The sequence below is a fragment of the Scyliorhinus torazame genome, unplaced genomic scaffold (genome assembly GCF_047496885.1).
Source record: "Scyliorhinus torazame isolate Kashiwa2021f unplaced genomic scaffold, sScyTor2.1 scaffold_148, whole genome shotgun sequence".
NCBI lineage: Eukaryota > Metazoa > Chordata > Chondrichthyes > Carcharhiniformes > Scyliorhinidae > Scyliorhinus > Scyliorhinus torazame.
In genome coordinates this window covers 99,411-112,834 of record NW_027307875.1, presented here as the reverse complement: position 1 = coordinate 112,834, position 13,424 = coordinate 99,411, and the positions used below count along the sequence as shown (strand labels likewise).

Below are 13,424 nucleotides of genomic sequence, written 5' to 3'. Positions count from 1 at the left end.
ACTACCTCGGAAGAAGAGTCCCCATCTAGCATCCTCTCCGCCACCGTAATACTGCTCTTGACTAGCAGCGCCACACCTCCCCCTCTTTTGCCTCCTTCTCTGAGCTTACTAAAACACCTAAACCCCGGAACCTGCAACATCCATTCCTGTCCCTGCTCTATCCATGTCTCCGAAATGGCCACAACATCGAAGTCCCAGGTACCAACCCATGCTGCCAGTTCCCCTACCTTGTTTCGTATACTCCTGGCATTGAAGTAGACACACTTCAAACCACCTACCTGAACACTGGCCCCCTCCTGCGACGTCAAATCTGTGCTCCTGACCTCTATACTCTCATTCTCCCTTACCCTAAAACTACAATCCAGGTTCCCATGCCCCTGCTGTATTAGTTTAAACCCTCCCCAAAGAGCACTAACAAATCTCCCCCCCAGGATATTTGTGCCCCTCAGGTTCAGATGTAGACCATCCTGTCTGTAGAGGTCCCACCTTCCCCAGAAAGAGCCCCAGTTATCCAGAAATCTGAATCCCTCCCGCCTGCACCATCCCTGTAGCTACGTGTTTAAATGCTCTCTCTCCCTATTCCTCATCTCACTATCACGTGGCACGGGCAACAACCCAGAGATAACAACTCTATGTTTGTTCTAGTTCTGAGCTTCCATCCTAGCTCCCTGAAAGCCTGCCTGACATCCTTGTCCCCTTTCCTACCTATGTCGTTAGTGCCAATGTGGACCACGACTTGGGGCTGCTCCCCCTCCCCCCTAAGGACCCGGAAAACACGATCCGAGACATCACGTACCCTTGCACCTGGGAGGCAACATACCAAACGTGAGTCTCTCACGCTCCTACAAAATCTCCTATCTGTGCCCCTGACTATAGAGTCCCCAATTACTAATGCTCTGCTCCTCTCCCCCCTTCCCTTCTGAGCAACAGGGACAGACTCCGTGCCAGAGGCCCGTACCCCATGGCTTAACCCTGGTAAGTCCCCCCCCCCCACAAGTATCCAAAGCGGTATACTTGTTTCTCAGGGGAACGACCGCAGGGGATCCCTGCACTGACTGCTTTTTCCCAGTCCCTCTTACAGTTACCCACCTTTCTCCAATCTTTGGTGTAACTAATTCCCTGAAGCTGCTATCTATGACCCCTTCTGCCTCCCGAATGATCCGAAGTTCTTCCAACTCCAGCTCCAGTTCCCTAACTCGGTCTTGGAGGAGCTGGAGATGGCAGCACTTCCTGCAGGTAAAATCAGCAGGGACACTAACTGCATCCCTCACCTCAAACATCCTGCAGGAGGAACATTGCACTCCCTTTCCTGCCATTCCTCTAACTTTCTACCAAGATCTGGCTAACAACAAAATTAAATTTTTATAAAAAATAATAATATAATAAAATATGGTACTTACCTCAGACCAATGGGTTTTATTATTAGGTTAGAGGAGGAGGGCGGGGGAGGCCGTGACATCCTTATAATTGCAGTTTCGAGCGAGTACCCTCAGGTCGTGTAGGTATTCCTCCAGCGATTCCCCGGGGCGTTGACGTGTGGTGAGAGGCCGCGCGAACACTTCGTTCACCGGCCTCATGTACTGCCTTTTCAGGATCGCGACCGCGTCTATGTACGTGGTCACTTCCTCGATCTGCATGGAGATTCTGTGGCTCACCTTGGCGTGGAGGAGACTTAGTTTCTGTTCCTCGGTGACGGTGGGCGAGGAGGAGGCGGTGAGGCAGGCCTCAAAACAGCGGAGCCAGTGCGAAAAAATTCCTTTGGCTTCTGCTGCCTGAGGGTCGAGTTCCAGTCGATCAGGTTTGAGGGCTGCTTCCATAACGCTATTGTAGCTGATTAAATTGATGCGACCATCAATTCACACGAGACGAAGAGTTGAAGTGAACAGTGGTTTTAATCAGCTAGAACTGTGCCTGCCTGCGACCGCTCTGTACTGAGTGCCGCCTACATGCTGCAGATCTATATACCTCCCCCGAGGGGGCGGAGCCATAGGCAGAGCCCACAAGGGCATCAACATAATACAATGTAATGTAATGTAATACAATGGTGAATGGTAGCAGTAATACATTCACCACAGTAGCCTAACCAAGATTTTATATAGCTGCAACATGATTTTCCAACTCTTGTACTCAATGCCCCGGCTGACGAATGCAAGCATGCCATATGCCTTCTTCATCACCTTGGCCACCTCTGTTGCCACTTTTAGAGAACTGTGGACCTGCATGCCCAGATCCCTCTGTATGTTAATGTTCCTCAGGGTTCTACTATTTACAGTATAATTCATACCTAGATTTGATCCTCCAAAATGCATCACTTTGCATTTGTTCGGATTAAATTCCATTTGCCATTTCTGTGCCTAAGTCTCCAATCTATCTATATCCTGTTGTATCCTCTGACAATCCTCAACACTATCAGCAACTCTGCCAAAATTCGTGTCATCCGCAAACATACTAATCAGACCACCCAGTTTCCTCCAGATCATTTATATATACTACAATCAGAAGTCCCAGCACTGATTCCTGCTGAACACCACTAGCTATAGACCTCCATTCAGAAAAACACCCTTCCACCGCTACTCTCTGTCTTCTTTAACACAGCCAGTTCTGTATCCATCTAACCAGCCCACCCCAAATCCCATGTGATTTTAGCTTTTGTACCAGTCTGCCATGTGGGACCTTGTCAAAGCCTTACTAAAGGCCATATAAACGTCATCCACAGCCCTTCCCCCATCAATTATCTTTGTCACCTCTTCAAAAATCAAGTTGGTGAGAACATGACCTTCCCTGTATAAAACCATGCTGCCTGTCATTAACTTGTCCATTTTCCTCCAAATGTGCACACATCCTGTCCCTCAGTATCTTTTCCAAAAGCTTCCCCACCGTTGACGTCAGGCTCACCGGCCTATAATTTGCTAGATTATCCCTGCTTCCTTTCTTAAACAAGAGAATAACATTGGCTATTCTCCAATCCTCTGGAACCTCGCCTGTGGTCAAAGAGGATGTGAATATATCTGTTGAGGCCCCAGCTATTTCTTCCTTTGACTCCCACAGTTAGCTGGGATAGATGCCATCTGATACCGGGGACTTGTCTATCTTAATGCAATTTAGGACACTCAGCACTTCCTCCTTTAATATATTGATGTTCTCAAGAGAGTTCATACACCTATCCCTGACCTCAACATCCGTCATGTCCTTGTCCCTGGTGAATACCGATACAAAGTACTCATTAACGATTTCACCCACTTCCTGTGGTTCCACGCCTAAATTCACTCCATTATCCTTAATTGGGCCTACTCTCTCTTGCTACCCTCTTGCTCCTAATATATGCATAAAAAGCCTTGGGATTCTCATTGACCATTTTTGCTAAAGACATTTTATGGCTCCTTTTAGCCTTCCTATTTCCATATTTAAGTTCCTTCCTACTTTCACTGTGCTCCTCAAGGGCTTTGTCAGTTTTTAAATGCCTACTTATCATATGCGTCGTTTTTCCTTTCGACTAAGCTTACAATTTCCCTTGTCATCCATGGTTCCCGAATCCCGTCATTTCTATTTCTATTTCTTTATTTTTGCAGGGACATGCCTGTCTTGCACCTCAATCAACTGGCCTTTAAAAGCCTCCCACATGTCAGAAGTGGATTTGCCCTCAAATAGCCGCTCCCAATCCACATTCCCCAGTTCCTAGCTAATTTGGATGAAGTTGGCCCTCACCCAATTAAGCACCCTCACCCCCGGGCCACTCTTGTCCTTATCCATGACTACTCGAAATCTTATGGAATTATGGTTGCTAAGCACAAAATGCTCCCCCACTGAAACAGCAATCACCTGGCCTGGCTCATTCCCCAATACCATATGGCCCCCTTCCTGGCTGGATTGTCAACATACTGTATCAAAAGCCCTCCTGGACACATTTAAGAAATTGCTCTCCATCTGAGCCCCTGTCTGTAAGGGATTCCCAGTCAATATAGGGGAAGTTAAAATCGCCCATTACAACTACCCTGCTTTTTTCACACCTTTTCAGTATCTGACTACACAACTACTCCTCTCTCTACTGCAGGCTGTTGGCAAGGTCTATAAGTACACCCCCCAACATTGTGATTTCACCCTTCTTATTCCTGAGCTCCATCCATAATGCCTCACTACAAGCTCCCTCCAATGTGTCCTCCCTCAACACCACTGTGATCTGCTTCCGAGTCAGCGAAGAAACTCCCCCACCTCTTTCGTTTCCCCTTCTGTCCCGCCTAACACACCGATATCCCGGAATGTTAAGCTGCCAGTCCTGCCCTCCTTTAACCACGTCTCCGTAATTGTAATTACATCAGAGTCCCATGCCGTAATCCAGGCTCTCAGTTCAACTGTTTTACCCGTTATGCTTTTTATTGAAGCAAACGCACTCCAGACCTAGTCCCACTGGGCCCTATGGCTTCCCTCTGCCTGCTGTTACTCTGCGCTATGTTTATCTCAGGAAGTGATCGCACAGAAAAGAGTGCAAAGGAGATTCACCAGGATATTGCCTGGGATGAATCGTTTAAGCCATCGAGGCTCAGATTGTTTTTCCTGGAGCAGAGAAGGCTGAGGGGCGACCTGATTGAGATGCATGATTAGGGACTTTTCCCCTTATTGGAGGTGTCAATAACCAGGGGGCGTAGATTTAAGTTAATGGGCAATAGATTTAGAGGGGTTGTGAGGAAATACTTTCTCCCCAGAGAGTGGTTGGAATCTTGAACTCACCGCCTGGCAGGGCGGGAATTGTGGGAAACCTCACAACTTTCTTTCAGATGAGCACTTGAAATGCCATTGCATCAAGCACAAGGCAAGGGCTGGAAAATGGGATTAGGATAGTTGGGCAATTGATGGTTGGTATGGACTGTCATGAGAATGTCGCTTTAAGAAATGTTCGGCTGCTCATGTTACTGCAGTGATGTCAGAGTGTGGGTGGAGCTGAGCTCTCGCTCTGCTTTTTATCTGTAAAGCTTGGCTAAAAATGAGGCCAATTCTGTTTCAATTAGGCAGCACGGTGATGCAAGTGGTTAGCACGGTTGTCTCACGGCGCCGAGGTCCCAGGTTCGATCCCGGCTCTGGGTCACTGTCAGTGTGGAATTTGCATATTCTCCCAGTGTTGGCGTGGGTTTCGCCCCCACAACCCAAAAGATGTGCAGGGTAGGTGGATTTGTCACGCTAAATTGCCCCTTAATTGGAAAAAATGAATTGGATACTCTAAATTTATATATTTTTAAAAAATTCTGATTCAATTAAAGTTTGTTTTAACATACAATCTACCTACCTAATGGTCAGAGTTCTCACTCCTGTGCTGCCATCACCTTTCCTCAGTTTTACAAATTGCAAATAGTTGAATTCGCATCTGGGATCATAACAGCACTCTCACGGTTTGGGTGGTGAGTGTGGGGTCTCACAGTTGGGGGGAGGCCTATAGTTGGGAGGGGCGCGGGTGTGTGAAGGGTCTCACAGTTAAGGGGGGTTGGGCGAGGAGACCCCCAGTTTGAAGTGGCGGGGGGGTGGTTGTTGATCGTGCTCTGACCCCCTTTCCCCCAGATAGTGATGGCACCTCCTTTTTAAAAAATCAGTCACAGACAATGTAAAATTTAACTAAAATCATTCCACTTTTAATCTTGAGGTAAACTTTACTTTGAAGTTACTCTAGGAAAAATATATATAGTGAACATCTTCCGTGATCAAAGTATATATCTTATTTAATTACATTTCAGAGAGAGAGAGAAATACATTTGCAGGCACCAAATGGTATTAACATCAGTAAAACATCACAAAATTCAGAGCAAACATTTACAGACACTAGGCAGCCTGTTCCCCTTTCAGAGGGGGATTAACCCTCTCACCCACCTCTCCCCATTTACACACACTGGGCAGTGTTCCCCTATCGGAGGGGGATTAACCCTCTCACCCACCTCTCCCCATTTACACACACTGCGCAGCCTGTTCCCCTATCGGAGGGGGATTAACCCTCTCACCCACCTCTCCCCATTTACACACACTGCGCAGCCTGTTCCCCTATCGGAGGGGGATTAACCCCCTCACCCACCTCTCCCCATTTACACACTGGGCAGCCTGTTCCCCTATCGGAGGGGGATTAACCCCCTCACCCACCTCTCCCCATTTACACACACTGGGCAGCCTGTTCCCCTATCGGAGGGGGATTAACCCCCTCACCCCATTTACACACACTGGGCAGCCTGTTCCCCTATCGGAGGGGGATTAACCCCCTCACCACCTCTCCCCATTTACACATACTGGGCAGCCTGTTCCCCTATCGGAGGGGGATTAACCCCCTCACCACCTCTCCCCATTTACACATACTGGGCAGCCTGTTCCCCTATCGGAGGGGGATTAACCCCCTCACCCACCTCTCCCCATTTACACATGCTGGGCAGCTTGTTCCCCTATCGGAGGGGGATTAACCCCCTCACCCACCTCTCCCCATTTACACACACTGGGCAGCCTGTTCCCCGATCGGAGGGGGATTAACCCCCTCACCCACCTCTCCCCATTTACACACACTGGGCAGCCTGTTCCCCTACGGGAGGGGGATTAACCCCCTCACCCACCTCTCCCCATTTACACACATTGGGCAGCCTGTTCCCCTATCGGAGGGGGATTAACCCCCTCACCCACCTCTCCCCATTTACACACATTGGGCAGCCTGTTCCCCTATCGGAGGGGGATTAACCCCCTCACCCACCTCTCCCCATTTACACACACTGGGCAGCCTGTTCCCCTATCGGAGGGGGATTAACCCCCTCACCCACCTCTCCCCATTTACACATACTGGGCAGCCTGTTCCCCTATCGGAGGGGGATTAACCCCCTCACCCACCTCTCCCCATTTACACACACTGGGCAGCCTGTTCCCCTATCGGAGGGGGATTAACCTTCTCACCTACCTCTCCCCAGAGAGCGAGAGCATGAGGTGGGGAGGAGTGAGGGAGACATGTGAGAGAGAGAGATGGGGAGAAGTGGGGGAGGGAAAAGAGAGAGAGAGAATATTATTGAATTCCTACAGTGCAGAATGAGGCCATTCCGACCAACCCTACGAAAGAGCACCCTACCTAGGCCCATTCCCCGCCCTATCCCTGGAACCCTGTACCCCACATAACCTTTGGACACTAAGGGGCAATTTTAGCATGACCAATCCACCTAACCTGCACATCTTTGGATTGTGGGACGAAACCCACCCAGACATGGGGAGAAAGTGCAAACTCCACAAAGTCACCTTAGGCCGGAATGGAACCCGAGTCCCTGGCACTGAGAGTCAGCAGCACTAAGCATTGTGCCACCGTGGGGAGGGAGAGAGAGAGACAGGATTTGGGGGAGAGGAGTAGGGGGACGAGGGAGCATGTCTGTACAGGATATCATTAAAACCCCCACAAGCTGGGAGAGCTGAAAGTCGATTTCTCTACCGTGGATATATCTAGCTATTGGCGTACAACAAGGCATCATACTGGTAATCAGCTCCCTCCTTCAATCCGGCAGCTCCTCCTTCTGCTCTGGCTTCAGATTCCGCTCTCCATCTTTGGCCTGTCTGTCCTCCAGGGGGTAAGCGGGTACCTTAGGAGAAGGGTCGGGCCCGACTGCCGGCGCCAGAGCCTTGCCCCCACAGCTGTCAGCCACCCAGCGCCTCTTGAAACGCAGCTTCAGGGGCATGCAGTGGTCCCTATCCTCTGCTCGCCGCACCTCCCGGGGGCACCCCCCCCTGCCTGCACCATCCGCACCCCCTTCAACTTCCGCCAGCTGATCGGCAGGAGGCGGTGGGGGTGCTGTCGGCCTGGTGGATGGCCCTCCCTGGGCCTCAGCTCTGGGTTTGCGGCCGGGGGGCGGGGCCTGGAGCTGGATGCTGGGCGCCGGCTCGTTGGCCAGGCGGGGCATCGAGACCAGGGCCGTCACTGGGAGCCCTGGGTAGCAGGGGAATGAGCGGGGGCTCAGGTGGTAATTGTAGACCGACCGGGCGTGGGCCTGGAGGTAAAGGCTCATTTCCTCGGGGTTGAAGGTGAAGCGGGTGCTGGCCCGGCTCCCAAGCCCAGGGCTCAGGCTGGGCGAGGGGCTGCAAGTGTAGGGGGTCAAGGGAAAACCGGGCGATAGGGCCAGGGATGGCGGAAGGAGGGGTGAGAAGGGGCTGCGGGGTTCCTGGTAGAGGCGAGGGGGACGGCCGTAGCAAGGAAAGGCCCCGCCGGCTGCTTCAGAGGCCCACCGTGAATCGGTGCCAGCCTCCTCCTGCTCAGAAGGGGCAGGGGTCCCCTCACTCCCATCGGAAACCGAGCCCCTGCCCCGCCGACCAGCAGTCACAGAGTCAAAAGGGCCGCAACAGTGCGGTGACAGGGGCTCGGGGGCTGGGAAGTGGAAGAGGGTGGAGCCGGTAGGGATGGGGGGAGCACTCTGAGGGACCACACCTGAAGGGAGAAGGGGGAGGAGGAGGAAGAGGGCCGGAGAACACAAGGGTGGCAGTGGAAAGGGGGGGAAAAAAAACACATCATGAGATACCCATTCTGAAACTTAACAGGACTAAAAGTTAAATATTCCTTCCAAATAACATCCCAAAGTCTCCATCTATATTCAACACCAACGCCTCTTACCCAACACCCTTCTGCTCTCCGAGTACGCACCCTAATTCTCTACATGTCACAGATGGAAACACAATCAAAATCTAAATATTCATTAGGATAGTCACTCTCTCTACCGCCATCTCACTCTGTCCAATGCCGCAAAACCAATTCACCCAAAACCTGATCTGCCTTCGCACATCGCCACCTCTGTCCAACTTCCTTCTGCAAGATTATACCGAGACTCATCTCTCCATCGCTCGCAAACCTGATATAACCTGATTTGATTCCAGTCTGTACCTCACTCCCAGGTATCTGTTATTCTATATATAAACCACCCTGAACCCCTCGATTAGATTCCAGTCTGTAACTCACTCCTGGGTATCTGTTATTCTATATATAAACCACCCCGAACCCCTCGATTAGATTCCAGTCTGTAACTCACTCCCGGGGATCTGTTATTCTACATATATTTCACCCCGAACCTCTCGATTAGATTCCAGTCTGTAACTCACTCCCGGGTATCTGTTATTCTATATATATTCCACCCCGAACCCCTCGATTAGATTCCAGTCTGTAACTCACTCCCGGGTATCTGTTATTCTATATATAAACCACCCTGAACCCCTCGATTAGATTCCAGTCTGTAACTTATTCTCGGGTATCCGTTATTCTTTATATAAACTTCCCTGAACCCCTCAATTAGATTCCAGTCTGGAACTCACACCCGGGTATCTGCTATTCTATATATAAACCACCCAAACCCCTCGATTAGATTCCAGTCTGTAACTCACACCCGGGTATCTGCTATTCTATATATAAACCACCCGAACCCCTCGATTAGATTCCAGTCTGTAACTCACTATCAGATATTTGTTATTCTATGTATAAACCACCCTGAACTCCTCGATTAGAAAACATTCTGTAACTCACTCCCGGGTATCTGTTATTCTATATATAAACCACCTCGAAACCCTCAATTAGATTCCAGTCTGTAACTCACTTCCGGGTATCTGCTATTCTATATATAAATCTCCCTGAACCACTCGATTAGATTCCAGTCTGTAACTCACTCCCGAGTATCTGCTATTCTATATATAAACCACCCCGAAACCCTCGATTAGATTCCAATGTGTAACTCACTCCCAGGTATCTGTTATTCTATATATAAACCACCCCAAATCCCTCGATTAGATTGCAGTTTGTAACTCACTCCCAGGTATCTGTTATTCTATTTCTAAACAACCCTGAACGCCTCGATTAAATTCCAGTCTGTAACTCACTCCCGGGTATCTGTTATTCTATATATGAACCAGCTCGAACCCCTCGATTAGATTCCAGTCTGTAACTCACTCCCAGGTATCTGTTATTCTATATATAAACCACCCAAACCCCTCGATTAGATTCCAGTCTGTAACTCACTCCAGTGTATGTTTTTCTATATATAAACAACCCCGAACCCCTCGATTAGATTCCAGTCTGGAACTCACTCCTGGGTATCTGTTATTCTATATATAAACTACCCTGAACCCCTCAATTAGATTCCGGTCTGTAACTCGCTTCCGGGTATCTGTTATTCTAGATATAAACCACCCCGATCCCCTCGCTTAGATTCCAGTCTGTAACTCATTCCTGGGTATTTGTTCTTCTATCTATATATATAAACCAATTGAACCCCTCGATTTCGGCTTCACACTCACCAGTCCCTCGTACATCGATGAAAGGATAATTCACCATCACCATCTTACTGAAGTTAAATTTGTAAGTGAATCTCTTCCCTTTGGTCTTGTGCAGAATTCGTTTGTTGTAGTAATACCTGGGGTGCGACGGAGGGAAGAGAAACAGATTCCGTCACAGAGAGGAGACAGATGCATACAGCAGACACAGGAGACGGAGGCCTTGAATGTATTGAAAAAATGTATAGAGGGAGCTTTACTTTGTATCTAACCCTGTGCTGTCCTGTCATGGGAGTGTTTGATGGGGACAGTGTAGAGGGACTTTACTCTGTATCTAACCCCGTGCTGCACCTGTCCTGGGAATGTTTGATGGGGACAGTGTAGAGGGAGCTTTACTCTGTATCTAACCCCGTGCTGCACCTGTCCTGGGAATGTCTGATGGGGACAGTGCAGAGGGACTTTACTCTGTATCTTACCCCGTGCTGTTCCTGTCCTGGGAATGTTTGATGGAGACAGTGTAGAGGGAGCTTTGTTCTGTATATAACATCATGCTGTATCTGTCTCCCAAGTGTCTGATGTTCATTTGGGGCAGACATCTAGAGAAAGCAGTTCTTTACCTGAGGGCCCGGCTGAGCTTATCGTAGTTCATTTGAGGTTTACATTTCCTCATTCCCCAGAGACGAGCCACCTCATCGGGATCTTTGATGACAAATTCTCCGTAATCTCCCTGCCAGGCAATGACTTCTCGATATTCCTCCTTCCGCAACAGGTCCAGGATGAAGTGCCAGAGCTGCACTTGGCGACTCCCAGGGCTGGAGTCAGGCTTGTAGGCCCAGTCCGGGTAGGCCAAGCCTGGAAAATAATCCCAGAAAATGCAGAACAGAGATACGGTGTTAGGGGTTTCACTTGTCCTGAGAAATGTGACCCAAATATAGAGACTGAGAAGGCACATGTGAGACAGGAACAGGAGGAGGCCAATCAGCCCACTGCTTGAGTCTGTTACACAGGAATAGGTCATTCAGCTTCCCTCTTGAGCCTGTAACACAGGAACATGAGGAGCCGATTCAACCCCTCGCGAGTCTATTACACAGGAACAGGTGGATCCCCTTCAGTCCCCATCTCGAGCCATTTACGCAGTACCAGGAGGTACCATTCAGCCCGTCTTGAGGAGGAGATCCCCCCCACCCCCGCCCCCGCTTAGGTCTGTTACACAGGAAAGGACACCATTCAGCCCCTTCTTCTCCAACCCACTCCAGCCTCACAATAATAGCAGCTTTCCCAATGTTACATTCACCGTGCACCGCTATGAACCCCTCTGATTTCACCGCCACGCCATGAGCTGTTAGAAAATATCGCCTCACCCGCTCCGTCCTCGTCCTCTTCCTCCCCCTCCGTCTTGACCCCTGTGGTTTTCATGGCTCTTTTGGTAGAAGGGGTTGGTGGCTCAGGGGGGAGGGAAGAAAAATGTAAAAGTTAACAGATTAAATCCTTAAAAGTATACTTTCTTAGCTGGCTAAAAAAAAAATGGGTTGTTGGGGTGGGGGGGTGCCTTTAAGGTGGAAGGGGGGTGTTGACTTGGCCCTTTAACTGGAGCCCCCACATTCCTCCAGAGGGACCATCTTGTCTCAACCCCCAAAGCCTTTGGTGTCGCTTCCCCCACTCAGCCCCAGAAGGTGACGCGTTGAAACCGGAAGCTGTCGCACGGGAAATTACGTTCAAGGATTGAGGGGGCAGTCCTTTTGCGACGCCGAATGATGACCACCGACACAAACTCCAAATTCGGTGGCGGAGGCCTGCCAACGCCCCGATATTCCCGAATAATTGACATCTACCCCATTTTATCAATATGGGCGGAGAGGCGGCAGCGACTCCTTGGCACGCCGTCGTCCGATTTAATTAAATGATTCGGCCACTTCCCAAGATGGCATTGTCGCCATCTTTCTACGGGGCGAATAGAGGAGCCGCCCAGGGCCACCTCCCACCATCTCTTTGCGGGGCAGCCGCGCTGAGACTGAGCACAGATGGGGGAATGGAAGGTTTTGCAGCACAGATTTCATCTTAAAGGGACCACGCTAATCTTAAAGGGACAGCGACCGATCTAAAACCAGGTCAAAGTCAGCCACTGAATTGCATTTCGTAATTCATTAATGTGATGCAATAATCAGTCAGACTGCTTCACACCGGCTAAAAAGCGCCACCCAGCTTTTCAATTTATTAGCCTCAGGATATGACTGCCTCATTACAAGAGTCCCCTATCCCGCCCCCACAATCAACCCCCTGACAGTACAGCACTTCCTCAGTACTGACCCCCTCACAGTGCAGCGCTCCCTCAGTACTGACCCGCTGACAGTGCAGCACTCCTTCAGTACTGAGCCTCTATCAGTGCGGCACTCCCTCAGCACTGACCCTCTGACAGTGCAGCGCTCCCTCAGTACTGACCCTCTGACAGTGCAGCGCTCCCTCAGTACTGACCCTCTGACAGTACAGCACTCCCTCAGTACTGACCCCCTCACAGTGCAGCACTCCCTCAGTACTGACCCCCTCACAGTGCAGCGCTCCCTCAGTACTGACCCCCTGACAGTGCAGCACTCCTTCAGTACTGACCCTCTGACAGTGCGGCACTCCCTCAGCACTGACCCTCTGACAGTGCGGCACTCCCTCAGCACTGACCCTCTGACAGTGCAGCGCTCCCTCAGTACTGACCCCCTCACGGTGCAGCACTCCTTCAGTACTGAGCCTCTGTCAGTGCGGCACTCCCTTAACACTGACCTTCTGACAGTGCAGCGCTCCCTCAGTACTGACCCCCTCACACTGCAGCGCTCCCTCAGTACTGACCCCCTGACAGTGCAGCGCTCCCTCAGTACTGACCCCCTGACAGTGCAGCACTCCCTCAGTACTGACCCCCTCACAGTGCAGCACTCCTTCAGTACTGAGCCTCTATCAGTGCGGCACTCCCTCAACACTGACCCTCTGACAGTGTGGCACTCCCTCAGCACTGACCCTCTGACAGTGCAGCGCTCCCTCAGTACTGACCCTCTGACAGTGCAGCACTCCCCCAGTACTGACCCTCTGACGGTGCAACACTCCCTCAATACTGACCCTCTGACAATGTAGCAATCCCCCAGAACTGACCCTCCAACAGTGCAGCGCTCCCTCAGTACTGACCGTCTGACAGTGCAGCGCTC

General features: G+C 50.5%; 1 protein-coding gene across 1 annotated transcript; it reads right to left on the bottom strand.

Annotated features, from left to right (window-relative positions):
• Positions 1–5,596: 5,596 nt before the first annotated feature.
• On the bottom strand, positions 5,597–12,095 carry LOC140405609 (ETS translocation variant 3-like). The gene is made up of 4 exons (XM_072494158.1): positions 11,601–12,095; positions 10,857–11,091; positions 10,264–10,379; positions 5,597–8,413 (listed from the first exon to the last, which is right to left on the bottom strand). Exons 1-4 carry the CDS (start codon positions 11,653–11,655, stop codon positions 7,488–7,490), a joined length of 1,332 nt encoding a protein of 443 aa, XP_072350259.1. The 5' UTR covers positions 11,656–12,095; the 3' UTR covers positions 5,597–7,487.
• Positions 12,096–13,424: the final 1,329 nt, after the last annotated feature.